The following is a 27,729-nucleotide window of genomic DNA, read 5'->3' as shown; positions in this document are numbered from 1 at the left end:
GATTAGCTGAGGGTACCACGTCATGTCATTTAGCCTTTCTAAACAGCATTGGAAACTAATCTCATCTCCATGGAAAAAAATAGAAGAGCACTTTATAAATGAAAATCATTATCCTTAAAAAGTGGTTCCATTTTATTTTTCATAACATAAGACACAGATGTACCCGAATTGATTGGAGTTGGTTTTAATTTTAAGACTGACATTCCTGGCAAGGAGGAGAGGGTACTAGAAAAGCAGTGAAGTTCAGAGTAAGACAGTGCCTGTTAAAACTGACAAAATGTACATTAGTGTCATAACCATCCACACTGCACTTGTTTAACCAAATTCTGATCCAGTCTCACAAACCTGCTTTACTTTAAAACACAGCGCACTTGTTCTTTGTGACAGGACATCTGTGAGCCACCTTCCCATCATCATCCTCTACTTTAGGGTCCCTGTTCTCCGGAGGGTAACTCCTCCCTCCCGGAGCACTCACCAGTAGGAAATTGTCCAGTTTTAGAAGCATTGGCAGGGCCGCGTGTTGCTCTGCCTCCATGGTAGGACTGTACACTGGCACACTGACAAGAGTTCAGGGTGAAGCCTTTAAGGCAGAAGTGCTCAGTATTTTTTTACATTGATGAAAACTTTAATGGCGCCGGTGAAGTCAGCAGAGAGCAGAACCTCTGTATGATCGGCCTTCAGAGCCCCTGTGGAAAAGAAATACCATGTTAAGCATTGAAAGTATACAAAAGTGTTTTACTATCCACTCAACACAAACCATATATCTATCAGTTTATGGTAATCCCTCAGTCTTTAAGCATACAGAAACCGGCATGCTGTACCTGAGGGAATGGTCTCGGAATCAGTGGAGTCCACGCTCTTACACTCCGCATCGGCCCCAGCCCCCGCTTTCTCTGCCCCCGCCTCCTGGGGGACGATCAGGTTAGGATGGGGGGCGAAAATGGCCGATGTCACTACTGCATTGTGGGCTGAAAGACAAGAGACTAGAATTAGCGGAGGGACACTACACCCAAACTTTCATGTTACCAACAGTAAAGACCTGAGCACCACTACAGTATCTAGGTACCTTTAATTCCCTCCCAGAAGTCATTGCGGTCTCGTCGTACGGAGGTAAACTTGCTCAGATCATGGTAGGTGCTCCAGATGTACACGTACTTGTCTTCTGAGCCACTCACAATGAACGAATAGTCATGGCTGGAAAATAAAGAGCGTAGCAGTTCCTCATGATTTGTTGACCGGCAACATTGAACATGGCGGACTGAGGTGGAGCTGTTCTCACCTGAAGCTGGCTTTGATCTGACTACTGCTGTTGACATAACCCTTGTACTTCATGGACAGAGACAGGTCCCTTAGGTCATACAGGCGGATCCTGCAGTCATTGGAGGTTACCAGAATCTAATAACAAAATAAAGAGACTTAGCTAACAGACAACTGTCACTAGCAAAGTACCCTCAATTTTAAGTTACAGTTTCAGACAATGGTCAAGTAGGCTACTGTGGTTATTTGATCATAATGTAGGCCTACCAGAGTGGCTTACCGTCAAAAACAATAGAGAAAATGCATCCCATAACATTTTAACATGATAGCAGTTTATCATTCAGCCTACTGTAGCAGCCTTTGTGTGGTGTTCAATGTTGGCCTACATTCCATGAGACTTTTTGGAAAAAAACATGCAGGGCTTGACAACCTGTTTTCCACTTGTCCTACTGTAGCAGCCTTTGTGTGGTGTTCAATGTTGGCCTACATTCCATGAGACTTTTTGGAAAAAAACATGCAGGGCTTGACAACCTGTTTTCCACTTGTCCGTCAGACAAGGAGGTGACTGAAAATGTGTTTGATGCAAGAAACCACTTTACAAAATAAAATGCATTATTATTATTACAGAGAATCAGACAAATGATACTACCCTCTGCCTATTGGCTACTTAGCTTATTCAAGCCTGTCTCAAAATACAACACTGCCCCATTAGGACAAAAAAAAGCTCTTTACCTGACTCACTTTTCAAAGATGTCTAGTTTTGTGCTCTTATAGGAAGCAATCACACCCCCATTGCAATCACTCCCCCAAATGATCTATAAAATGGGCTAATAACTCACTAACTAGCAAAGGATATGTGCACACGCGGCTACATGCAGCTCTTGCTTTGATCTCAGAACAAGCGCATCTACTCACGACCGCTCACCCTGGACATAGTCCAGTTCAAAGTGAATGGCACAGATCCATACAGTGCATTTGGAACGTATTCAGACCCCTTGACTTTTTCCACATTTTGTTACGTTACAGCCTTATTCTGAAATGGATTTAATCATTTTTTCCCCCCTCATCAAGGGGCTCCCGAGTGGCGCAGTGGTCTAAGGTACTGCATCAGCGCTAGAGGAGTCACTACAGACCCTGGTTTGATTCCAGGCTTTATCACAACCGGGCGTGATTGAGAGTCCCATAGGGCGGTGCACAATTGGCCCAGCGTCATCCGGGTTAAGGTTTGGCAGTCATTGTAAATTCGAATTTGTTCTTAACTGACTTGCCTAGTTAAGGTAAAAATATAACACACCACCCCCCCACCCCCCCATAATGACAAAGCAAAAACAGGTGTATAGCCATTTTTAGACAAATTTGCTTTGTCATTATGGGGTATTGTGTGTAGATTGAGGATTTTAATTTATTTAATAAATTTTAGAATACAGCTGTAACGTAACAAAATGTGGAAAAGTGAAGGGGTCTGAATACTTTCCGAATGAACTTTATATGACAATTGTCTATTTGCATATAGGCCTACTGCAGCTCTGATTACACAGACCGCTGCGGCATGACCAGAGTATGGGCTGAGTCGTGCGTGTCAATAAAATGGAATACTACTCCGATGCATTCTGCCTACCTACAACAAAATCTCTTGCATAGTTAGTTTTGGTATGTTGCATTGAAAGTGGATAATAATGCGTTGATTTGATCACAATTCCCACAGTAAAGGGAAATGTTAATAGTGTTAACTAAGGAGGAAAACTAGAGAAAGTTGAGTGAAGTTCAATCTTGTGTTTCTCTGCGTGGGCTGATATTTCTTCTGCGCGGCAGTCCCGGGGAGCTGCACGCCCACAAATGCGTGCAGCTTAGTGGGAACATTGGTCACTAGTAGGTCATCTCCAGAGAGGCATGTCTATGGAAAGTTCATCAGAGCATGGCTATACCTTGTTCTCTCCAGGCAGAGGCTCGATGCCTGTGATTTTCCGTCCCACTCGGTTCCTGCCTCTGGTTGACCGTACATGGATCTGGGTGTGGTATTTAAGGCGCTGAAAAAAGAACCAACTTAGAAATGGTGAACCATTTCCTGTGTTCCTCATTTTCATAATTATGTTCAGCCATTGTAATGCTCAAAGAATCATCAAACATTGCCTGAAATAATGATTCTTCAAACTTGAGGAACAGTGTATAATTCTCCCTCCACCGTACCTCTGTGTCGTAGAAGATGCAGCGGCCATCGTAGGTGCCAATGACAGCGTACTTCCCGTTCTGGCAGAAGTTGGCAGCAGTGATGAGGCGTGTTTGTCCATCCACCTCGTTCCACAGAGCCACCTTCTTGTCTGGGATGTTCCACAGACGCAGTTTCCCATCCAGAGAGCCACTCAGAAAGTACCTGTCATCCTAGGAGAAATAACAGATAATTAGTCTGGCTATCAGAGTCAGAACACAAATATAGCCAACTCACTCTGCACTTAAAAAGGTCCATACTTAAACCTAAACACGCACTAACAAAGGCACACAAGCTCACAGAGGCCCACTTACTCTGGGATGGAAAGCGATGGCTGTGACAAAGTCAATATGCTGAAAGCAGCATAGACACTCTCTCCTGGATATGTGCCACAGTCGGACGGTCTTATCCATCGACGAGGAAAGCAGGAAGTAGTTCTGGATACAAAGAACACAAGGAATATTAGGACACAGTGTACAGTCATTTGGGAGTGTTGCTTTTTTTAAAGGAGGAAAGGGATTTGGAGTATCACCTTTGACCAGGACAGGTCAAGCAGGTCAGCTGTATGACCCTTGTACTTGCAGAACGGGACTTGGCGGAAGGGGAGATTCTTGTCCTCAGGGTCTTCAGGAACACTGCTCATCTGGGAACAGAAGACACTGTTGTCTGTCAGACTGGTGCTGAGGTCTGAATGGTAACACTGGTTAAGTTAGACCTTCTAGACAACTGGGTGTGATTGAGCTATTACTTCCTCCTTTAGTGGTTTGAGTTAACACAAATAAACCATGCATCTGATTATATCACAGACGGGTCCTAACCTTACTCACCCCACCGTCCGTGTCTGATTTGGAGGAACACAGGCTTTCCTGAGAGGGAGAGGGAGACACACGACCTGGTTGACAACATAAAGGGAGGAACCATGAGAAACCCACCAAACAAGCCTTACATTTTCCAAAGGTGTGGTAGAGAGAGAAACTAAACTACTCACGGTCTACCTACCTTCAGTGTTGTACTTTGCCCTCATGTTGTTGAAGTAGTCAAAGGAATTTTTCAGAACCCAGATTCGCACCACGTTGTCCTGGCCTGCTGTCGCCAACAGCCTCCCGCAGTGAGAGAACTTCATGGTCCACACTGCACCCTGAAGGAACCACAGAACAAGGATTTGGCAAAATATACATATACTCACATTTTACATCTACATTCATGGTAACATATGCTTCAGTCATGGCAGTAGTCAATTGTTTAATGGAATGAAAGCACTGACACATTAACACACAATCTTACCATGTGCTCTCCGCTCAGGTCCTGGACCACCTTAACCTGATCAAAGTCGAAGGGGCCCTTGAAGCTGTGGGCTGCCTTGAACTTGACAGGCCGGGTGTAGGGCATCCCCTCATCGTCACTGGACGACGGGTCATCCTGGTCGTTATGGAAAACTGAGACAACAACCACGCCGTGAGACTAAACAGCAGCAAAACTACTGACCAACTGATGAAGAGCAAATACAAATATGTCCATCATGAAAACAAGCAGGCATGTGATTGGGGTGGGGTTTGGCATACCTTCATCACGGACACTCTTCACCTTGTTGACGGCCTTCTCCCCATACTCCTCAGCCAGATGCTTGGCCCTCTTCACAGACTTGCCCAGGAACTTCTTCAGCCGAGTGCTAGGGGAGTGAAGACAGAGGAGACATAAAACTCCATGAACTTTATCACAGGCTCTGTCACAGCAGCAGAGAGAAAAGACTGTAACCACAGCAAAAGGCAGGGCACTGTTCCAAGTCTTACGTTTTCTGTTTCAGCTTCCCTCCGTCTGTGTCAGTCAGCGGAGCCTGGCCTCTGTCATCATCATCGGACTGTGCGGCGTCATTCCTGACAGGAAAAAAGGAACAAACGGTGGTATCTTCTTCTGTATTGCTGCATGCGAGTGCTCCTTACCAAAGCAATCTGTTAGCACAGGGGAATGATTATATAGCTGTATGTTTTTTAACCGTATACCAGGGATTGGTGTGAGCCCATGAGATATTAGAATAGTTGAGGTAATAGGAGAGCAGTTCTTACGTGATGTACTCCTTGGTCCTCCTCATGATGTGTAATGTGAGTGGGTTGATCCCTGTAGGAAGCTTCTCCTCTGCCTGGATCAGAGGGATCTCCTCCCCAGTGTCCAGATTCTTGATCATCACACTCGCCAGGATCTCCTATTACAGAGACAGCACACCCAATCAATGAATTGGAAACACACACTCAAAAAGGTATGCGTAGACAGAAGCAAACCTGTACAAAAGAAGCTGAAGGCTGGATGAATGGAAGACAGAGACGACGATACGTACCTCATCAGTCAGCTCTCTGCCAGAGTTGGAGCGTGGGCGCTGAGGACCTAGAGAGTCATCAATGGGACCGGATGCCTGCTCATCCTCATTCTCCTGTGGGAACACACACAGGTGTTAACTAACAGGTATTCAAAATTGTTAAAGGCTGTTGAAAGAGGACAACATAGAACTAAAATCCACACACTGGTATGCCGCTCTTAAAGTGTTTAATCCGAAAAGGACTGGGTCTTCGTCAGGACAAAGTGTTCACCAGGTGCAGAAGAATATATACAGTGCATTCGGAAAGTATTCAGACCACCTCCCCCTTTCCACATTTTGTTACGTTACAGCCTTATTCTAAAATTGATTGTTTTTTCCCCCCTCATCAATCTACACACAATACCCAATAATGACAAAGCAAAAACAGGTTTAGACATTTTTGCAAATGTATTAAAAATAATAAACTGAAATATTACATTTACATAAGTATTCAGACTCTTTACGCAGTACTTTGTTGAAGCACCTTTGGCAGCGATTACAGCCTCGAGTTTTCTTGGGCATGACGGTACAAGCTTGGCACACCTGTATTTGGGGAACTTCTCCCATTCTTCCCTGCAGATCTTCTCAAGCTCGGTCAGGTTGGATGGCGAGTGTCGCAGCACAGCTATTTTCAGGTCTCTCCAGAGATGTTAGATCAGGTTCAAGTGCGGGCTACTCAAGGACATTCAGGTTGTCCTTCTAGAAGGTTCTCCCATCTCCACTTTGAGGCTCTGTCAGACTGACCATCGGGTTCTTGGTCACCTCCCTGACCAAGGCCCTTCTCCCCCGATTGCTCAGTTTGGCCGGGCGGCCAGCTCTAGGAAGAGTCTTGGTGGCTCCAAACCTCTTCCATTTAAGAATGATAGAGACCACTGTGTTCTTGGGGACCTTCAATGCTGCAGACATTTTTTGGTACCCTTCCCCAGATCTGTGCCTCAACACAATCCTGTCTCGGAGCTCTTCGGACAATTCCTTCGACCTCATGGCTTGGTTTTTGCTCTGACATGCACTGTCAACTGCGGGACCTTTATATAGACAGGTGTGTGCCTTTCCAAATCATGTCCAATCAATTGAATTTACCACAGGTGGACTCTAATCAAGTTGTAGAAACAGCTCAAGGATGATCAATGGAAACAGGATAAATGGAAAGGGAAACCTGAGATAAATTTCGAGTCTCATAGCAAAGGGTCTGAACACTTATGTAAATAAGGTATTGTATTTTTAATAAATTAGCAGAAAAATACTAAAAACCTGTTTTTTCTTTGTTATTATGTAGTAGTGTGTGTAGATTGATGAGGAAAAAATAGGACGTAATACATTTTAGAATGAGGCTGTAATGTAACAAAATGTGAAAAAGGGAAGTGGTCTGAATACTTCCCGAATGCACTGTACTTCTTGGGCAACAATTAGTGGACCTGTGTGCTGTGCCAATGGAACGCATGGGAAACAATTACCAACTGACCTGTGCTGTGACCACCTTGTCCCCGCTGGTGGCGCTGGCCAAGTCCAGAGAGTGCTGCAGATCCTTGGTGATGCCTCTCACTGTGCTGCTGGGAGACACCAGGCCACACGGCTCCTCTGGCTCCGCTGCACACAAAGGCCAATCACACAGCAGACATGCAGGGTCAAAGGTCAACACAGTAACCTTGTCTCCATGGTTAAACAATTAAATTACCTACAACCTTAATTTTAATATAAATTATAAGTAGTAGGTGTGGGGACAGAACTGTAGGAACATTCCCTGTAGGAACATTTTTAATTGACATGCATATCAGCATTCAGTCTATTGACCTTATACAATTGGGTGTGTGGAGAAACAAGTACAGCGTTATTTACCATCCAGTCCTGTGGGCCTCATACACTCCTGGGACTTCTTGCTGAGGGGTAGAGCAGGTCGGGATGGGGGAGGTGGTCGTGGAGGAGGAGCTCCGCTGGGAGGAGGGGGGCGTGAGGGCGGAGGCTTCTTGGTGCTGGCTACAATGTCGGGCTCTACAGTGAACTGCCGTGGGGGTTTAGAAGGCCCAGGGTCGGTGGAGTCACCTGGCTTCTTGTCCCCCTCACAGACCTGGTCTAGGATGTCTGCAGGTCTCTGCTCCCTGTCCTCTGCAGACACCCGGGGTAGGTCAGGGAGGTCCGGCGGGAGGTCTGGTTGACTCTGGCCCTGACCCAGGGTGCTGGTGATGTCTGGGGGCTGGACGTGCTCCTGTGACCCAACCGACGGGCCGGGGATGTCTGGGAGAACCATGGAACACGCTCCCTGCTGTTCCTGAGGCTGCTTTGATCTCTCAACCACAGGCTGAGGTTCCACAGCAGGATGCTCTGGTTCTACAGGGGCCTTATTCTCCTTCTTCACCTGTGACTCCGCCCTTGTCTCAACATCCCTCTCTCCCACCAGCAGAGCCTCCTCCGCCACAATTCCCTTCTGGCTCTCCTCAATGATGCTGTCGATGATCTAGGAGGAACAAGACATCACAGATGAAAACATCATCATCCAAAGGGATGTTCTCATAACAGGATGTTCCTCTAATGATGAGTTTGTTCTTGTATTCAGTCACGGTGAAAGAGGGGTGTGGAGAAGGATTAGACAGACATGTTGAGGGGCTGTGTGCGTTGATTTTAAAGAGCGACTGCCCCTAAAAACCAACTAATCCCTTTGAAAACGTGTGGCATGTGGCATCGATACGAGTCAAACATTTATTCTAGTGTCAAAATTGACTAGTGTAAATAGGATAATTTTGATAAACAAACTCAGCAAAAAAAGAAACATCCTCTCACTGTCAACTGCGTTTATTTTTCAGCAAACTTAACATGTGTAAATATTTGTATGAACATAAGATTCAACAACTGAGACAAACTGAACAAGTTCCATAAGACATGTGACTAACAGAAATGTAATAATGTGTCCCTGAACAAAGTGGGGGGGGGGGGGGGGGGGTCAAAAGTAACAGTCAGTATCTGGTGTGGCCACTAGCTGCATTAAGTACTGCAGTGCATCTCCTCCTCATGGACTGCACCAGATTTGCCAGTTCTTGCTGTGCGATGTTACCCCACTCTTCCACCAAGGCACCTGCAAGTTCCCTGACATTTCTAGCCCTCACCCTCCGATCCAACAGGTCCCAGATGTGCTCAATGGGATTGAGATCCGGGCTCGTCGCTGGCCATGGCAGAACACTGACATTCCTTTCTTGCAGGAAATCACGCACAGAACGAGCAGTATGGCTGGTGGCATGGTCATGCTGGAGGGTCATGTCAGGATGAGCCTGCAGGAAGGGTACCACATGAGGGAGGAGGATGTCTTCCCTGTAACGCACAGCGTTGCGATTGCCTGCAATGACAACAAGCTCAGTCCAATGATGCTGTGACACACCGGCCCAGACCATGACGGACCCTCCACCTCCAAATTGATCCCGCTCCAGAGTACAGACCTCGGTGTAATGCTCATTCCTTCGACGATAAACGCGAATCCGACCATCACCCCCGGTGAGAAAACAACGCAACTCGTCAGTGAAGAGCACGTTTTGCCAGTCCTGTCTGGTCCAGCAACGGTGGGTTTGTGCCCATAGGCGACGTTGTTGCCGGTGATGTCTGGTGAGGACCTGCCTTACAACAGGCCTACAAGCCCTCAGTCCAGCCTCTCTCAGCCTATTGTGGACAGTCTGACCACTGATGGAGGGATTGTGTGTTCCTGGTGTAACTCGGCAGTTGTTGTTGCCATCCTGTACCTGTCCCGCAGGTGTGATGTTTGGATGTACCGATCCTGTGCAGGTGTTGTTACACGTGGTCTGCCACTATGAGGACGATCAGCTGTCCGTCCTGTCTCCCTGTAGCGCTGTCTTAGGCATCTCACAGTACGGACATTTCAATTTATTGCCCTGGCCACATTGCAGTATGCCTAAGGCACGTTCACACAGATGAGCAGGGACCCTGGGCATCTTTCTTTTGGTGTTTTTCAGAGTCAGTAGAAGGCCTCTTTGGTGTCCTAAGTTTTCATAACTGTGACCTTAATTGCCTACCGTCTGTAAGCTGTTAGTGTCTTAACGACAGTTCCAGAGGTGCATGTTCATTAATAATTTATGGTTCATTGAACAAGCATGGGAAACAGTGTTTAAACCCTTTTACAATGAAGATCTGTGAAGTTATTTGGATTTTTACTAATTATCTTTGAAAGACAGTTATCTTTTTTTGCTGAGTTTACATATATTTTCCTAAAATAAATGTAAGAATTGAACTCGTTTTCATTGAGAAGGCAGATAAAACGTCTTTACCAAAAGCAATCACTTTTGCATGTGAGTACACAGAATCCTCCTCCCTCCACATGTTTGTTTACGTCACATTTGTTTTGAGATGACTTCGCCGTCGGCCAGAGCCGGGCACCTGGCTCTCACCAGGGAGCCAGGTGCAATCACTTCTCACCCTGTTCAAACTCCTCCCACCGGGGTAACCCAGGCCAGATAAACAAACCCCCTCAATAGGGATCCGCGAGAAAAAGATCACGTCGTTTGTGACTGAAAAGCCCTATACAGATTGACCAACTATGGTTTGTATCCCCTACCGAAGGACGCCATCATACGGAATAGGTGGTTGGTGTTTTGTTGGTCCCCAGAGCAGTTGTAGTGAGTATACAGATATCTAGACCATAGACTGCTAGTTATGTATATTATGATAACCATGATCACTATCATTGCTAGCGTCGCTGACGTTAGCTAGCGTTAGCCTACCACAATACAACTTGGATTTGTCTCAGAAACACATTTCAAAAGGCAAATAATTAGTAGGAAAACCTTTTGTCATAATTGTGATGTCGCCAGATTGACTTTAGATGCTGTAGAACTTTAGCCTGTTAATTAAGACTGAAGGGACCACTGTATTTTAGCTAGCTAACATTACCAAAGCTAGCCATTTTTGACGCGCTTTGATCACGCACTCCGTAGCCGATGTGAGCAAGACCTTTAAAACAGGTCAACATTCACAAGGCCACGGGGCCAGACGGATTCCCAGCATGTGTAATCAGAGCATGCTTGGACCAACTGTCAAGTGTCTAAACTGACATTTTCAACCTCTCCCTGACCAAGTCTGTAATACCTACATGTTTCAAGCAGACCACCATAGTCTGTGTGCCCAAGAACGTGAAGGTACCCTGCCTAAATGACTACCGCCCCGTGGCACTCACGTCAGTAGCCATGAAGTGCTTTGAAAGGCTGGTCATGGCTCACATCAACACCATTATCCCAGAAACCCTAGACCCACTCCAATTTGCATACTCCCCTAACAGATCCACAGATGACGTAATCTATCGCACTCCACACTGCCCTTTCCCACCTGGACAAAATGACCTCTTGTTAGAATGCTATTCATTGACTACAGCTCAGCATTCAACACCACAGCACCCACAAAGCGCATCACTAAGCTAAGGACCCTGGGACTAAACACCTCCCTCTGCAAATGGATCCTGGACTTCCTGGCAGGCAACACAGCCACGCTGATCGTCAACATTGGGGGGCCCTCAGGGGTGTGTGCTTAGTCCCCTCCTGTACTCCCTGTTCACCCACGACTGCGTGGCCAAGCACGACTCCAACACCATCATTAAGTTTGCTGACGACACAATGGTGGTAGGCCTGATCACCGACAACGATGAGACAGCCTATAGGGAGGAGGTCGGAGACCTGGCCGTGTGGTGCCAGGACAACAACCTCTCCCTCAACGTGATCAAGACAAAGGAGATGATTGTGGATTACAGGACTGTAGTGGAACGGGTTGAGCGTTTCAAGTTCCTTGGTGTCCACATCAACAAACTATCATGGTTCAAAACACACCAAGACAGTCGTTAACTTCTCTAGGGTAGGTGAGACGCTAACGTCCCACCAGGCCAACATCCGGTGAAACTGCAGAGAGCTAACATTTTAAATACACTATTCGTTGTATTAAACATTCTTGTAAATACATGTATCTTACATCATTTAAAAGATGAACGTCTTATTAATCCAGCCGCTGTGTCAGATTTCAAAAAGGTGTACTGCAAAAGCAAACACGCGATTTTCTGAGGACGGCGCCCCACACACACAAGTATTACTAGCATTTTCCAACCAAGCATTAGCGTCACGAAAGTCAGAAATAACAATAAAATAAATTGCTTACTATTGAAGATCTTCCTCTGGTGGCAATGCCAAGTGTCCTAACTACACAGTGAATGTTCGTTTTGTTTGATAAAATCTGTTTATAGCCTAACACTAAACATTTGTAAACCGGTTGCGTCGTGATTTCCCTCTCATTCAACTTTGGACGAAGCGTTCGTGGTAATTACACACACTAAACAAACGTTTATCCGGTCATGGTTGGTTTCATTGCAATCCTCTGGTTGTTACTAACACAACCATACATGATGGCTCTTTTCCCGGGACGTATTGACCTAAACAAACCGATTTGAAGACACCAATCAATGACCTCATTGCGCACCAATGGTAGGACCGGTCTATCGTTGATTGACTGTATTTTGGCCCAATGACCACTGATCATCTTGAAATCTATCTTGGAAGATAGCCAATGAGCTGAGGTAAACGGCAATATGTAATGGTTATACGTTTGAAGACCAGCCTTTGTCGTAAACTCTGGCGTAAAAGAGCTTCATTCGCCATTGCAAATCCTACTTGACGGCGCCACGAGTGTTACGCATAGCAGTACATATTCAATAGCATTTAACAAATTTATATATTTAAATTATGGCGAATAAATCAGGAAAAGCTAAAACAAAGTCTAGGTATACAGATTTAACCCAAATTATAGAGGATATTGATAGACATCGCACAGCTAGCACAGCCATCTCACAGCTAGCCTTCAGGGAGCTGCTCATCCAGGAGCTTGCTAGCTACAGCAAGTCCACTGCAGCACATTCTGCTCCGTCAACCAGTGGTGTTCACCTGCCCAGATTCATCTCTGCAGGCATGAATGTGCCTCAGGGCAAAAAGGGCACAGTGGGGAGGCGACGTTGTGGCCTTTGTCACAGGAAATGCCCCATCACCTGCACCACCTGTTCAGTAAGCCTCTGCTTTACAGCAGAAAGAGACTGCTATGGGCCATGGCACCAGGACTGAGGGCTGAGGGTCTTCACAATATTTATCTATTTATTTATAAAATATACAATATTGTAAATAGAAAGTGTAAATAGTTACCCTTGTTATTTGTTTGTTATTTTTTATTATTCTTTTTTTCATATACACTGCTCAAAAAAATAAAGGGAACACTTAAACAACACAATGTAACTCCAAGTCAATCACACTTCTGTGAAATCAAACTGTCCACTTAGGAAGCAACACTGATTGACAATAAATTTCACATGCTGTTGTGCAAATGGAATAGACAAAAGGTGGAAATTATAGGCAATTAGCAAGACACCCCCAATAAAGGAGTGGTTCTGCAGGTGGTGACCACAGACCACTTCTCAGTTCCTATGCTTCCTGGCTGATGTTTTGGTCACTTTTGAATGCTTTGGTGCTTTCACTCTAGTGGTAGCATGAGACGGAGTCTACAATCCACACAAGTGGCTCAGGTAGTGCAGCTCATCCAGGATGGCACATCAATGCGAGCTGTGGCAAGAAGGTTTGCTGTGTCTGTCAGCGTAGTGTCCAGAGCATGGAGGTGCTACCAGGAGACAGGCCAGTACATCAGGAGACGTGGAGGAGGCCGTAGGAGGGCAACAACCCAGCAGCAGGACCGCTACCTCCGCCTTTGTGCAAAGAGGAGCACTGCCAGAGCCCTGCAAAATGACCTCCAGCAGGCCACAAATGTGCATGTGTCTGCTCAAACGGTCAGAAACAGACTCCATGAGGGTGGTATGAGGGCCCGACATCCACAGGTGGGGGTTGTGCTTACAGCCCAACACCGTGCAGGACGTTTGGCATTTGCCAGAGAACACCAAGATTGGCAAATTCGCCACTGGCGCCCTGTGCTCTTCACAGATGAAAGCAGGTTCACACTGAGCACGTGACAGACGTGACAGAGTCTGGAGACGCCGTGGAGAACGTTCTGCTGCCTGCAACATCCTCCAGCATGACCGGTTTGGCGGTGGGTCAGTCATGGTGTGGGGTGGCATTTCTTTGGGGGGCCGCACAGCCCTCCATGTGCTCGCCAGAGGTAGCCTGACTGCCATTAGGTACCGAGATGAGATCCTCAGACCCCTTGTGAGATCATATGCTGGTGCGGTTGGCCCTGGGTTCCTCCTAATGCAAGACAATGCTAGACCTCATGTGGCTGGAGTGTGTCAGCAGTTCCTGCAAGAGGAAGGCATTGATGCTATGGACTGGCCCCCCGTTCCCCAGACCTGAATCCAATTGAGCACATCTGGGACATCATGTCTCGCTCCATCCACCAACGCCACGTTGCACCACAGACTGTCCAGGAGTTGGCGGATGCTTTAGTCCAGGTCTGGGAGGAGATCCCTCAGGAGACCATCCGCCACCTCATCAGGAGCATGCCCAGGCGTTGTAGGGAGGTCATACAGGCACGTGGAGGCCACACACTACTGAGCCTCATTTTGACTTGTTTTAAGGACATTACATCAAAGTTGGATCAGCCTGTAGTGTGGTTTTCCACTTTAATTTTGAGTGTGACTCCAAATCCAGACCTCCATGGGTTGATAAATTTGATTTCCATTGATCATTTTTGTGTGATTTTGTTGTCAGCACATTCAACTATGTAAAGAAAAAAGTGTTTAATAAGAATATTTCATTCATTCAGATCTAGGATGTGTTATTTTAGTGTTCCCTTTATTTTTTTGAGCAGTGTATATATATATTTATTTTTTGGGGGTGTGTTAGAATAGCATTTATGTATTTTGTATATAGTTATTTCCTTCAAAATGTATTACTGTACCAATTCGGCCACTTGGGTACATTTGTGTGGGACACCTGGGTGACTTCATGCTCAATGTCATGTAGCTCGCTCATTTTTGAAGTTATGTCTAAAACGTTGCTCAGCTATTGTTGCCATCTTATGTTCTTCGTTCAAATCATCCTATCTGTATGTTTGGCTGTTCTTGGTCATTTGAAAGATGATGCAGCAACAAAAAACAGAAAACGTATGTTTATTTCCTTGTATTTTCTTCTACCAGATCTATTGTGTTATATTCTCCTACATTCAATTCACATTTCCACAAAATTCAGAATGTTTCCTTTCAAATGATACCAAGAATTTGCATATCCTTGCTTCTGTGCCTGAGCTACAGGCAGTTAGATTAGGGTATGTCTTTAGGCGGAAATTGAGAATGGGGGGTACCCCAAAAAAGTTAAGAGGGCACAACAAGGCCTATTCCCCCTCAGGACACTGAAAAGATTTGGCATGGGTCCCCAGATACTCAAAAGAGTTCTATAGCAGCACCAGAGAGTATCCTGACCATTTGCATCACCGCCTGCTAAGGCGACAGCTCGTCATCCGACCGTAAGGTGCCACAGAGTGTAGTGCGAACAGCCCAGTACATCACTGTGTCCAAGCTTCCTGCCATCGAGGACCTATATACCAGCCGGTGTCAGAAGAAGGCCCCCAAAAAATAAAAAGTCTCCAGTCACCCAAGTCAGAAATACTGTTCTCTCTGCTACCGCACGGCCAGCGGTTCTGGAGCGCCAAGTCTACGCCCAAAAGGCTCCTTAACAGCTTCTACCCACAAGCCATAAGACTGCTGAACATTTAGTCAAATGGCCACCCAGACTATTTACATTGACACACCCCCTCTTTGTTTTTACACAGCTGCTACTTGCTATTTATTATCTATGCATTGTCACTTTACCCCTACCTACATGTACAAATTACTTTGACTAACCTGTACCCCCGCACATTGACTCAGTACCGGTACCCCCTGTATATAGCCTCGTTAGTGTCTTGTGTTATTTTTTTTACTTTAGTTGATTTAGTACATATTTTAACTATTTCTTGAGCTGCTTTGTTGGTTAAGGACTTGTATTAAGAATTTCACGGTAACGTCTACACCGGTTGTGTTCAGCGCATGTGACAAATAAAATGTGATTTTATTTAGTAACAGTAAATGGCAACATTGCCAAATCTCAAAGTACACTACCATTCAAAAATTTGGGGTCACTTAGAAATGTCCTTTTTTGAAAGAAAAGCTATTTTTTTGTCCATTAGAATAACATCAAATTGATCAGAAATACAGTGTAGACATTGTTAGTGTTGTAAATGACTATTGTAGCTGGAAACTGCTGATAAAAAAAAAAAAGGAATATCTACATAGTTGTAGAGGCCCATTATTAGCCACCATCACTCCTGTGTTCCAATGGCACGTTGTTAGCTAATCCAAGTACATCATTTTAAGGCTATTCCATGCGAGTCCTCAACTGGCAGCTTCATTAAATAGTCCCCCCAAAACACCAGTCTCAATGTCAACAGTGAAGAGGTAAACTCCAGGATGCTGGCCTTGTTGAAGGGAGTAGTACACAGCGTTGTATGAGATCTTCAGTTTCTTGGCAATTTCTCACATGGAATAGCCTTCATTTCTCAGAACAAGAATAGACTGACGAGTTTCAGAAGAAAGGTCTTTGTTTCTGGCCATTTTGAGCCTGTAATCAAACCAACAAATGCTGATGCTTCAGATACTCAACTAGTCTAAAGGCCAGTTTTATTGCTTCTTTAAAATCATCACAACAGTTTCAGCTGTGCTAACATAATGTGATAGCAATGGTTTAGTGACCTCCAAAAATAATTTTGTTCACTTGCTATTTTCACAGCTTGTCAGGCAAGACCTCCGAATAAAAGTGTATCATTTGACACAAGTACCCTTGTGACACCTCCGTTGTTGCCAGTCTTCCATGACTTCAATGAAAAGGCCCCACCACAATGAGGCCTCTGATAGTGACCCGAATTGCTGCCCTAATGAACAACGACAGGTAATGTGTTTTATGTGAAAAGTTGTATATAAAAAAATCCCTCCAAGTCAACACCACCTCATAAGATTGCCTGTTGCAGTTGTTAGAGAGAGAGACAGTTTGTAGCCAAATATGCAGCATAGACAATACCAGCAAGGGGGCCCTGAACAGCAACATGCCCTTACTTTGAGAATTCCTATGAATGGAACAGTAAGCCACATGTTGGCAAGTATCCGGCCAGCAACAGCTTTCACAGGTTCATAATTTGTACAAATACAGAAGGTAACCCACTTCATTACTTTGATAAATTGCTGCTTATTTTCTACTTCTTAAATGCATATAATTTCCAGGGCATAACCAGCCTGATCGCTGTGTTTGCGATTTTATTTCACTTCACATTTTATGATATCTGAAGTGAAATAGAAAGGTTAACACAGAAATTAGGTTGGTTCCACTATTGATAATGTAATCAGTGCTCTGTGTGACCAACCAGTATTTTTGGTGAGAGGCCAGGAGCTTATCTACGCTGCTATGCCCATCAATTGGGCTCTGGCAAAGACCTCACCTCTTGCCTGCTCACCAACGGTTGTCGATGGGGAGAACAGAATTAGGTAGGTTTGGTCTGACCCGTTCAAACTTCAACATAGTATATGTTTGTGTGTCAAATATCACCGATCCCTAACTGCCATTAGTAATAGAACAGTGACTGTTTACAGAGCATTCAGAAAGTATTCACACCCCTTGACTTTATCCACATTTTGTTGTGTTACAGCCTGAAATTAAAAAGGATTACATTGAGATGTGTCACTGGCCTACACACAATACCCAATAATTTCAAAGTGGAATAATGTTTTTCAAAATTGTACAAATAAATAAAAAGCTGAAATGTCTTCAGTCAATAAGTATTTTGTTATGGCAAGCCTAAATACATTCAGGAGTAAAATTTTTGCTTAACAAGTCACATATGTTGCATGGACTGTGTGCAATAAAAGTTTTGAACATTAATTTTGAATGACTACCTCATCTCTGTACCCCACATACAATTACCAGGGAGGTTTTCCAATGCCTCGCAAAGAAGAGCACACATTGGTAGATGTGTAAAAAATAAATAAACATTGAATGCATGGTGAAGTTATTAATGACACTTTGGATGGTATCAATACACCCAGTCACTACAAAGATAAAGACATCCTTCCTAACTCAGTTGCCAGAGAGGAAGTAAACCACTCAGGGATTTCACCATGAGGCCAATGGTGACTTCAAAACCATTACATAGTTTAATGGCTGGGATAGGAGAAATTTGAGGATGGATCAACATTGTCATTACTCCACAATACTAACCTAAATGACAGAGTGAAATGATGGAATCCTGTACAGAATAAAAATATTCCAAAACATGCATCCTGTTTACAAAAAGGCACTAAAGTAACACTGCAAAAAATTTGGCAAAGCAGTATTTTTGGGGCAAATCCAATCCAGCACATTACGGAGTACCACTCCATATTTTCAGTTTATGGGTATGCTTGTAATCGTTAAGACTGGGGAGTTTTCAGGATTAAAAAAAGAAACAGAATGGAGCTAAACACTGATCAACCAATTTGAATGTGGGATAAGTCAAGGGTCATGAATACTTTCTGAAGACACCATATGTGTTCAGATGCATGAATGCAGGAGAGAGCTGGCACTCAACACATCCACAATGAGGTGATTACTAATAATACAGTACAGCACAAATGTCCAGTAATAGCAACACCCTTTTCATTCCATGTGTCAATGATGAACTCTGCCTATTTCTACTGATGGACTGGAGATGCTTTTGCCAAACGGCAGCCTCAGTCATTTGATGGGGAGACCATAGTAGGGTAGGTTTTATCTGACCTGTTCAAATTTCCACATAGTACCTGTCTGTATGTCAGATATTACCTATCCTAACTGCCATTGGTAATAGAACAGTGACTATGTGTGTGTGTTCACAGAAACATGGAGACATGATGTTTCAGACTAACAGACAGGCTTGATGTTTCTGAATGGAGAGACCTGGCACTCGGCATTAAAATGTGCCAAGGTAGCCCCCATTAACACCAATAGGCACAGTATCTATATCAACTGAGAATGAAAGATGTACATTGTTATATTAGCAGAGCACTGCTTCTATGGTATTATGTTTATTCTACATGGACCTGTAATTACATTTGAAAGTTGTCAAAACACTTAGTTTAGAATATCTACATAAATTCAGCAATTGCATTCTTCTTATATTACTCTGTAGGCTACTGACCTATTCAAAGCTTCCTCCAGCATCTCACTATACATCTGCATGTATTTATTGAACTCAGCCTGCAGGAGATATGTTTGATGTGATTGACTGGGGGGAAACAGTTGCAGGAAAGGTTCTGGCCGATTGGTTTGGTGTGGGGGTTTCTTGACACACCACACACCCAAACCAACTCACATTTGGCTTCTGCCAGCATTTCTTGAGGAGCAAGCCAAAAGGGTGCAGGTTTTTTATTGAACCTTTAACTAGGCAAGATAGTTAAGAACAAATTCTTATTTAAAATGACGTTCTACACCGGCCAAACACGAACGACTCTGGGCCAATTGTGCACCACCCTATGGGACTCCCAATCACAGCCGGTTGCGATACAGCCTGGATTTGAACCAGGGTGTCTGTAGTGATGCCTCAAGCACCGAGATGCAGAGCCGCTGTGCCACTCGGGACCCCCCAGTTCCCCTTTAATGACCTAGACCACTTAGTGGTGTAATACACCCCTCACTGGCAGTGACTCAATAGATCAGTGACAGACTAGCTACATTTACATAAAGCCCAGGACTCAGCCACCATAAAAAAATAAACATTTAGACATGAATGACACATACTCGGTGACTTTTTTTTTTAAATCACAGGGAATAAAACAAAACTTTGCTTCATAATGACATTCACAATGCCCCATCTGAGTAGGGATTCATGAGCGTTGGCATAGATTTGAAGATGAGGAAATACCTGGATGGGGTCATCTTGGCGTGCCTCAAGTGTGGCCAGCCCAACAGCCACGTCCTCTGGTGAACTCTCTACCACCCCCTGCAGGAACACAAAACAAAGGCACAAAAACAAAAGGGAGCGTCAAACAACCTCAAACAGTGCATCCAAGCACTTTAAAATACTGGGATGTGCTTATGTTTTGTAATATTTTACTAGTAAATGAGATGACAGTGTCCTGAATAGAGTCTTTAAAACACAACTTCACTGGCAACTCAGGACATGTAATAGCAAACTGCTTATTGCAAACAATCCCACTTAAAGTTGTGTTTTGGGTTAACTTTAACCTCAATAGAGCACTTAAAAGCCATCCTCTAGCTAGCTCATTCGAAAGTAGTTAACAGCTGATATGCCTTTTAAGTAATGATTTAACTAAAACCAGCACTCTGGGTTACAGTCTTTGATATGCCGCTCCAAAGTTAAACTTGACTCTTTAAAAAGGAGATGGCTGTTAGAAACAAATGTTCAAAACTGTAAAATGCTAGTAAGAGGAAGACATACCTGAGGTGTGGGAAGAACAAACTGTGTCGGTGTCCTAAGCAATAAAAAAGACACGTAAAAGTGTGTTAGTCACAAGACTAGTCCTGATATGGTTGTGTGTCAGAGACACAAGTCAGACTTCTCTCTCCCTTACACTTTGTTCACCGTGAAAACACAATTACTGTTGGTAGACTTGGGGAATTGATCTCCCCACAACATTTGAATAATTAAAAGGATGGGAGTAGAGTAAACAAGGCAAAATCATCCAGACAGATGAGTCGTTATTGTTGTCAAATAACTAATGTTTTTGTTCCTTTATTAGCTACAGAAGAAACACTGAATGTATGAACAAAACAATGTTCTCTCTTGCTAACATCTGGTGCAACTCAATAGCCAGCATCATCTACGTCATATCTGAGAACGTTTCAATACCTATCACAGCATATAAAAACACACGATAGTTCTTTAACAATAGCTGTAATTAGAAAGGTCACTTACAATTTAGGCGGTGGAGTAAAATGTACGTCTTCAGCAGCATCGTAGAATTCCTCTGTATCACTATCTGACGCCATTTAGCTAGCTAACGTGAACTAGATATCGTAGAGGCCCTGCATACATCTAAACTAAGGGAAATCGCTGCTATATTTATGTGTTCGGTTCGAAGTGATGAAGACTTCCAATTTGTGCAGCAATTAAAAAGGTCATAGACTGAAAACTCAGTTACTTCCCTAGGATACACCCAGATGTTGCTAGCTACTAAGTTGCTAATGCATTTGAGAGGCCACTCACCTGTGTGTACTAACTACTCCTAACTGGCTGCTAACGTAACCAGCTAGTTAACGAAGTTACTTAGCGCTAGTTTTTACCTAGGTACCTACCAAGTTTCTTGAATCAATTCATAAATACATACTCCGAACTAAATGTCTAACGATAAAACGCCTGCCCATTACGGTCTTCCTCAACAACAACAAAAAAGGGCTGCAGCCGGGCCAAATGTAGCTAGCTTGTGTAATCACAAATAAGGAAGAACACCCCAAAAGATTAATAACGCATACGGAAATCTCGCGATAACTTATCTGAGCCCACTTCCAAGCCCACTCCTCTCTTCTCCTCCCCTCATATTGATGTAAATGAGAACTTGTTCTCAACTGGCCTACCTGGTTAAATAAATGTTAAATAAAAAAATAAAAAATATCCTCATGTGTACAGTACATGGCATGCGTCTCTGATGGCTTCACAATCGGACACAATTGTAGCAAACAGTGAAACACCCATTGTGGAACTCGAAACTGGGTATATATTGCTAAACACTGCTCCAATAGGGTTAACCCACTTGAGCTTTTCTTGTCAATGTTTCATGTTTTTTCATGTTTTGTGTGAACCCCAGGAAGAATAACTGCTGCTTTTGCAACAGCTAATGGGGATCCTAATAAAATACCAAAAATACCACTTTGGGGGGATTGTATTGAGCCTATTACACTATTACTGAAAAAAAAGTACAATACGCATGAATCCTTCATTAACAGCCCTGAAAGAAGTAGACAATTGACCAGATCAGGTTCCCTCTTTGTTTATATATGAAGGAGAGACGAGGACCATGAGCATATGAGAGGAGGAGAAGAGAGGAGTGGGCTTGGAAGTGGGCTCAGATAAGGTATTGTTGCAAAAGCAGCAGTTATTCTTCCTGGGGTTCACACAAAACATGAACCATGACATAATACAGAACATTAATAGACAAGAACAGCTCCAGTGGGTTAACCCTTTTGGAGCAGTGTTTAGCAATAGATACCCAGTTTCGAGTTCCACAATGGGTGTTTCACTGTTTGCTACAATGGTGTCCGACTGTGAAGCCATCAGAGAGGCATGCCATATACTCTGGCTTGGGGAGCAAACATAGTCTTCAGGTCTGAGGAAAGAGTGTGGTTCATCGAAGCAATTCAATTGCAGGGGTTCAGACCAGACTCAGAAATAAAACACACTTAATCTTGTTTAAAAAATTGCAAAAAAAATTGCTATCAATAAAATTGATTTATAAATAAAACCAACAAGATCTATATTTACAGAACTCTTATTTCTTCTATGAGGTTTCACAACTCCAGTAAATTGCATATTCTACCACCAGCTGGACCACGTCTACTTTGTTTGGTGTTTCAGTTTTGTGAATATGAAAAATATTGCCGTATGATCCTACCATTTACCAGCGTGGCTACGTCACGTTCCTTGCAAACGACCATTGGATAGGTTGTAGGCGGACCTTAGTGAGATCTATGGGTAGAGTGGATTTGAGGGTTTAAGAAGAAAACAAGGACGTATCAGGTAGGAATTTCGCTATTTAAAAGTTTATAGAATGTCTTTTAAATTCTCTTTTATATGTAAAATGTTGAATACAACATCAAACGCAACCCAACGTTTTCAATTACGGGTAACTAGCTAAAGAAGTAGCTAGCTAGCTAAGTAGCTTAAGATGTAGCTTCAGCTGGCTAACTAACTTCACGGGTAGCCATGCTGTGTGGTTTGTCCTTCCTACAAATGCTCTCGCCCGGCGAAGTTGGTATACATTGACACTGCTTAATGGGTTTCAGCACACCACGATAGCTAACTAGCTAGCTAGATAAATATACGTTCCACCTTTATTTCTAATTGTTGCCTTAGCTTTTCACTTAGGTGATCATGAATGTTTGGAATAAAGATGTGTTGTAACTAACTATCCAGCCTGTAGTTACAGCTAGCTAGCTATCCAGCCTGTAGTTACAACTAGCTAGCTACCTAATTTTCAGCCTTTCTGAACAGTGGTGGTCATACTAGGTAGCTAGCTAAACAGCTAGCAAGCTAGTGAAAGTTTTAGAAGTTTCCAATAAACATGTGTAGTCATGTCCTCCATGCATGGCTACGCTGGGGTTAATTCGCTGCTAAACTTGGAGCTAGCTAACAGTTGACTGTACAGCAGCAAGTTAACTGTTATGTATTTGATATTTTGGTTAGCTAGTATGAACGCCAGGAAAGTGAGGCTTGGATAATTCTGAATAATACTTTACCTTGTTACCACGATATCGGTGTGACAAACTGAGGTTTAGAATATTAAATTGAATTGAGGGCGTCAACTGGGCGCTGTCCTTTTTTCCAGTTTCAGATTACATTCTTGCTGCTCTTTATCATCTATGGTAACGTATTGACTGACATTAGCTAATGATTTAATGAACTTTAACAATGTTAAATTTGACACTCAATTGCTCGACAATTTGTGCATCACCTGTCAGAAGGCCTTCTCGTGTTAATAATTTGTTTGTAATATAGGGTCGGTATAGGTGCACTCAGAAGGTGGATGTGTTTATTGGAGGAGCTGGTGTCATGTGGATTGCCATACTAGACAACATCCAAACCGCTAACTGAGTTAGTTACCTGCCCCAATGGGGCATGCATGTATTTGCTTTCAAAATCAGTATATCATTATGGAAGTGTAACAGTATAACTTTAAACCGTCCCCTCGCCCCGACACGGGCGCGAACCGGGGACCCTCTGCACACATCAACGACGGTCGCCCACGAAGCATCGTTACCTATCGCTCCACAAAGGCCACGGCCCTTGCAGAGCAAGGGGCAACACTACATCTAGGTTTCAGAGCAAGTGACGTAACTGATTGAAACGCTACTAGCGCGTACCCGCTAACTAGCTAGCCATTTCACATCCGTTACACTCACCCCCCTTTCCGCAGCAACCAGTGATCCGGGTCACGGCACCAATGTAACAGTATAACTTTAAACCGTCCCCTCGCCCCGACACGGGCGCGAACCGGGGACCCTCTGCACACATCAACGACGGTCGCCCACGAAGCATCGTTACCCATCGCTCCACAAAGGCCACGGCCCTTGCAGAGCAAGGGGCAACACTACATCTAGGTTTCAGAGCAAGTGACGTAACTGATTGAAACGCTACTAGCGCGTACCCGCTAACTAGCTAGCCATTTCACATCCGTTACACTCACCCCCCTTTCCGCAGCAACCAGTGATCCGGGTCACGGCACCAATGTAACAGTATAACTTTAAACCGTCCCCTCGCCCCGACACGGGCGCGAACCGGGGACCCTCTGCACACATCAACGACGGTCGCCCACGAAGCATCGTTACCCATCGCTCCACAAAGGCCACGGCCCTTGCAGAGCAAGGGGCAACACTACATCTAGGTTTCAGAGCAAGTGACGTAACTGATTGAAACGCTACTAGCGCGTACCCGCTAACTAGCTAGCCATTTCACATCCGTTACAGAAGCAGCAGACCGTCACCCATCACATGAGCCCTTTTTAATGTAATGCCAATTGTTCTTTTGATACATGTTTGTCAGATCTGTCCAAATGGGACAACTACATAACATGTACAGTAGGCTACACAGTATACATCAAAACTGCACACCTCTGTGTAGGCTAGAGGCTAGCCAGACCTAGTGGACTAAACTCCACGGTGAAGGAAGTTGATGATGAACTTCACCAACAGAGTGGAGCAGAGACCAGGCTTTGTGGAATTGAGCTCCGACGACATTGATTCGGCCATGGTCAATACTTAAAGGTAAAAGGGTAGGCGTTTCATGATTTACATGTGTCCTCTGTAGTTGCTTGACTTTCTTTGTATGCTGAAATCATACTTTCAATAAACGTGAATCAAATACAACCACCAACCTTTTGCTCGTTTCTGTCTCTCAACGATGACAACTCAGCGCAAATGCGCATGTGTAAATTGAATCTCAAAGTATGAATTTCAGCAAACAAAGGCATGCAAGTACAGATGACAAACATAGGTATAGTGTAGGCATTTCCTGATTGAAAGTTTTGACCTTGGGTGAATCGATGTAGTCGGAGCTAGATCCCACAAAGCCTGGTCTCTGTTTCACTCTGTTGGTGCAGTTATCATAAACTTCCTTCTCCATGGAGTGGTGTTTAGTCTGCTAAGCCAGACTTAGTTTTTCTCTATGTTGGCCATATTGGATGTGTTTTTGTGTTCTTTGCCCTGAGTGTGACTGGAGAAAATAGTCTACACATTGTTCACAGTCAAACAAAGGGCCCTTTGCCACTGACCTGCTACAAATAACAAGTAATGTGCCATGTTCAAGATGGCCACTGCTTGGCTTTGTGTTTTGGCCTCTCTAGATGGAGGATCATGGTTGAACCTTGTTTGTCCCGTCTAGGCCTAGTAGTTTAGTTCTTCAAGGTTGCCCTCTCCTGGCTTAGCCTGACCTATAATCATGTCCTCAGATGGAAACTTTCTAGATCAGGAGGCATTTTGTTTAGCAAGAGACGAGAGTTAATTTCAATCTTCATAGAGTTTTTTTATTTAGGCAAATTAGGCTAGGCACCGGTCGTGGACTGGTCTTTTCCAACCAATTGCATTTCAGCTTGACTAGACTAAAGTCATGCCCCAGCCCCTGTTGCACTGCGTGTATGACAACTCCAGCTACTTTGATATGCTTCTGAATTCTGACTGGTAGGAAGAGATTTCTGTTACTACTTTAAGTCATTAGGATATGCAATGTAGCTACATAATTGTACAATTTTAATGCCACTATGCTCACCTAAAATTAGCTCGGATGGTGTGGAAGCCACAGGTGTTGTCACCTTTTATTACAGGTAGCAGACTAACCACTATATTAACTACTCGCTTTTCATTTTCTGTCACCTTTCTTCCTATGTCCTTCTGTCTGACTATGTAGACCCCTGGTGTGGTCCTGTGGACTGAACTATCCACACAGACTGTGCTGCAATTATCACCCCATCTGATCTCCACTGTAATCATGACCAAGCTGAACAGTGGGGTGCAGGGAGGACAGATGGCAGACAACGCCCCAAAATATGAGTCTGAAATATTAATAGAAAGGCCATATGCTCACGCCGCTAATAAATGGAAAAAGAGAGGAGGCAGAGCTGAGCTCTGTCCACCTGGCCTTGTGGAAATTTGGGAGAGAAATATTTGTTGCTTATTTAATTGTACAAAATTTAATTGTCAAGTGTTTAACCTTTATTTAACTAGGCAAGTCAGTTAACCTCTCTTGGGTACTTGAGACGTTAGCGTCCCACCTCTTCAACAGCCAGTGAAACTGCTGGGCGCCAAATTCAAATACAGAAACACTCATGATAAAAATTCAGAAAACAAAACATATTTTACATAGGTTTAAGTATTAACTTCTTGTGAATCCAACCACGGTGTCAGATTTTAAAAATGCTTTACGGCGAAAGCATACCTTACGATTATTTGAGAACATAGCCCAGCAGACAAATCATTACAAACAGTAACCAGCCAAGTAGAAGAGTTACACAAGTCAGAAATAGAGATAAAATTAATCCCTTACCTTTGATGATCTTCATATGGTTGCACTCAGCAGACATTCATTTACTCAATAAATGTTCCTTTTGTTTGATCAAGTCTCTTTATATCCAAAAACCTCTGTTTTGTTCGTGCGTTTTCTTCAGTAATCCACAGGCTCAAACGCAGACAAAAAATCTAAATTGTATCCGTAAAGTTCATAGAAACATGTCAAACAATGTTTATATTCAATCCTCAGGTTGTTTTTAGTCTAAATAATCGATAATATTTCAACCGGACAATAACGTCGTCAATATAAAAGGTAAACAAGAAAGGCACTCTCTCGGTCGCGTGCATGAAAAAGCTCTGTGACACTTTAGGGTCCACTCATTCAGACTGCTCTTACCTCCTTTTTCAGAATACAAGCCTGAAACAATTTCTAAAGACTGTTGACATCTAGTGGAAGGCATAGGAACTGCAATTTGAGTCCTAAGTCAATGGATACTGTAATGGCATTGAATAGAAAACTATAAAACCAACAACAAAAAAACTACTTCCCGAATGGATTTTTCTCAGGTTTTTGCCTGCCAAATCAGTTCTGTTATACTCACAGACACTATTTTAACAGTTTTGGAAACTTGAGAGTGTTTTCTATCCAAATCTACCAGTTATATGCATATCATATCTTCTGGGCCCGAGAAGCAGGCAGTTTAATTTGGGCATGCTTTTCATCCAAAATTCCGAATGCTGCCCCCTACCCTAGAGAAGTTAAAGAAGAAATTCTTATTTACAATGATGGCCTCCCCCGGCCAAACCCTAACCCGGACGGCACTGGGCCAATTGTGTGCCACCCTATGGGACTCCCAATCACGGCCGGTTGTGATACAGCCTGGAATCGAACCGTGGTCTGTAGTGACGCCTCTACCACTGTGCCACTTGGTCAACCCTATCTCTCTTATTGAAAATATTTTATAATGAGATTAATTAGGATAAAGATGAAATAAAATGCAACAAAGTCTTAAATGTAGAATTTTGAACGGCTATATTTGAGCAATATTGCTAATAACATAAACCACGAGGTAGAGCTCTGCTACCCAACACGAGCCCGACATTTATAATGGATTTGCTAAAGGAGGAAGTTATTTTGGGTTCCAGGCTGGGCCTTACATTTGGCTATTGGGCCTGGGTAGGGCCTGAACGTCGCGGGCTTAAAATTCATGCCCGTGCAGGGTTATACCCTGAGG

At 43.8% G+C, this 27,729-nt stretch overlaps 2 protein-coding genes across 4 annotated transcripts in view; one reads left to right on the top strand and one right to left on the bottom strand.

Moving 5' to 3' along the window:
* Nucleotides 1-108: 108 nt before the first annotated feature.
* On the bottom strand, nt 109-21,202 carry LOC120021383 (WD repeat-containing protein 44-like). Of its 2 annotated transcripts, none has more exons than XM_038965133.1 (20): nt 20,697-21,202; nt 20,220-20,253; nt 19,683-19,760; nt 7,650-8,265; nt 7,276-7,400; nt 5,796-5,888; nt 5,527-5,663; nt 5,254-5,337; nt 5,026-5,132; nt 4,748-4,899; nt 4,463-4,601; nt 4,282-4,355; nt 3,996-4,106; nt 3,778-3,900; nt 3,445-3,636; nt 3,183-3,284; nt 1,280-1,395; nt 1,067-1,194; nt 822-968; nt 109-686 (listed from the first exon to the last, which is right to left on the bottom strand). In XM_038965133.1, the coding sequence occupies exons 1-20, from the start codon at nt 20,768-20,770 to the stop codon at nt 598-600; spliced, it is 2,721 nt and encodes a 906-aa protein (XP_038821061.1). In that variant the 5' UTR covers nt 20,771-21,202; the 3' UTR covers nt 109-597. The 2 variants fall into 2 exon arrangements, with proteins under 2 accessions (XP_038821061.1, XP_038821062.1); XM_038965134.1 differs by having other exon boundaries at nt 4,291-4,355.
* A 1,227-nt stretch (nt 21,203-22,429) lies between these two features.
* The window catches only part of LOC120021409 (kelch-like protein 13), a 70,600-nt gene continuing 65,300 nt past the window's right edge, over nt 22,430-27,729 (top strand). For both annotated transcript variants that reach the window (XM_038965167.1, XM_038965166.1), the window contains exon 1: nt 22,430-22,514. The gene's annotated coding sequence lies outside the window, so the exon portion shown is untranslated. The remainder of the gene's footprint in view (nt 22,515-27,729) is intronic.

Source organism: Salvelinus namaycush, chromosome 26, assembly GCF_016432855.1.
Source record: "Salvelinus namaycush isolate Seneca chromosome 26, SaNama_1.0, whole genome shotgun sequence".
In the NCBI taxonomy this organism is placed as follows: domain Eukaryota; kingdom Metazoa; phylum Chordata; class Actinopteri; order Salmoniformes; family Salmonidae; genus Salvelinus; species Salvelinus namaycush.
This window is presented reverse-complemented; position numbering and strand designations above follow the sequence as displayed.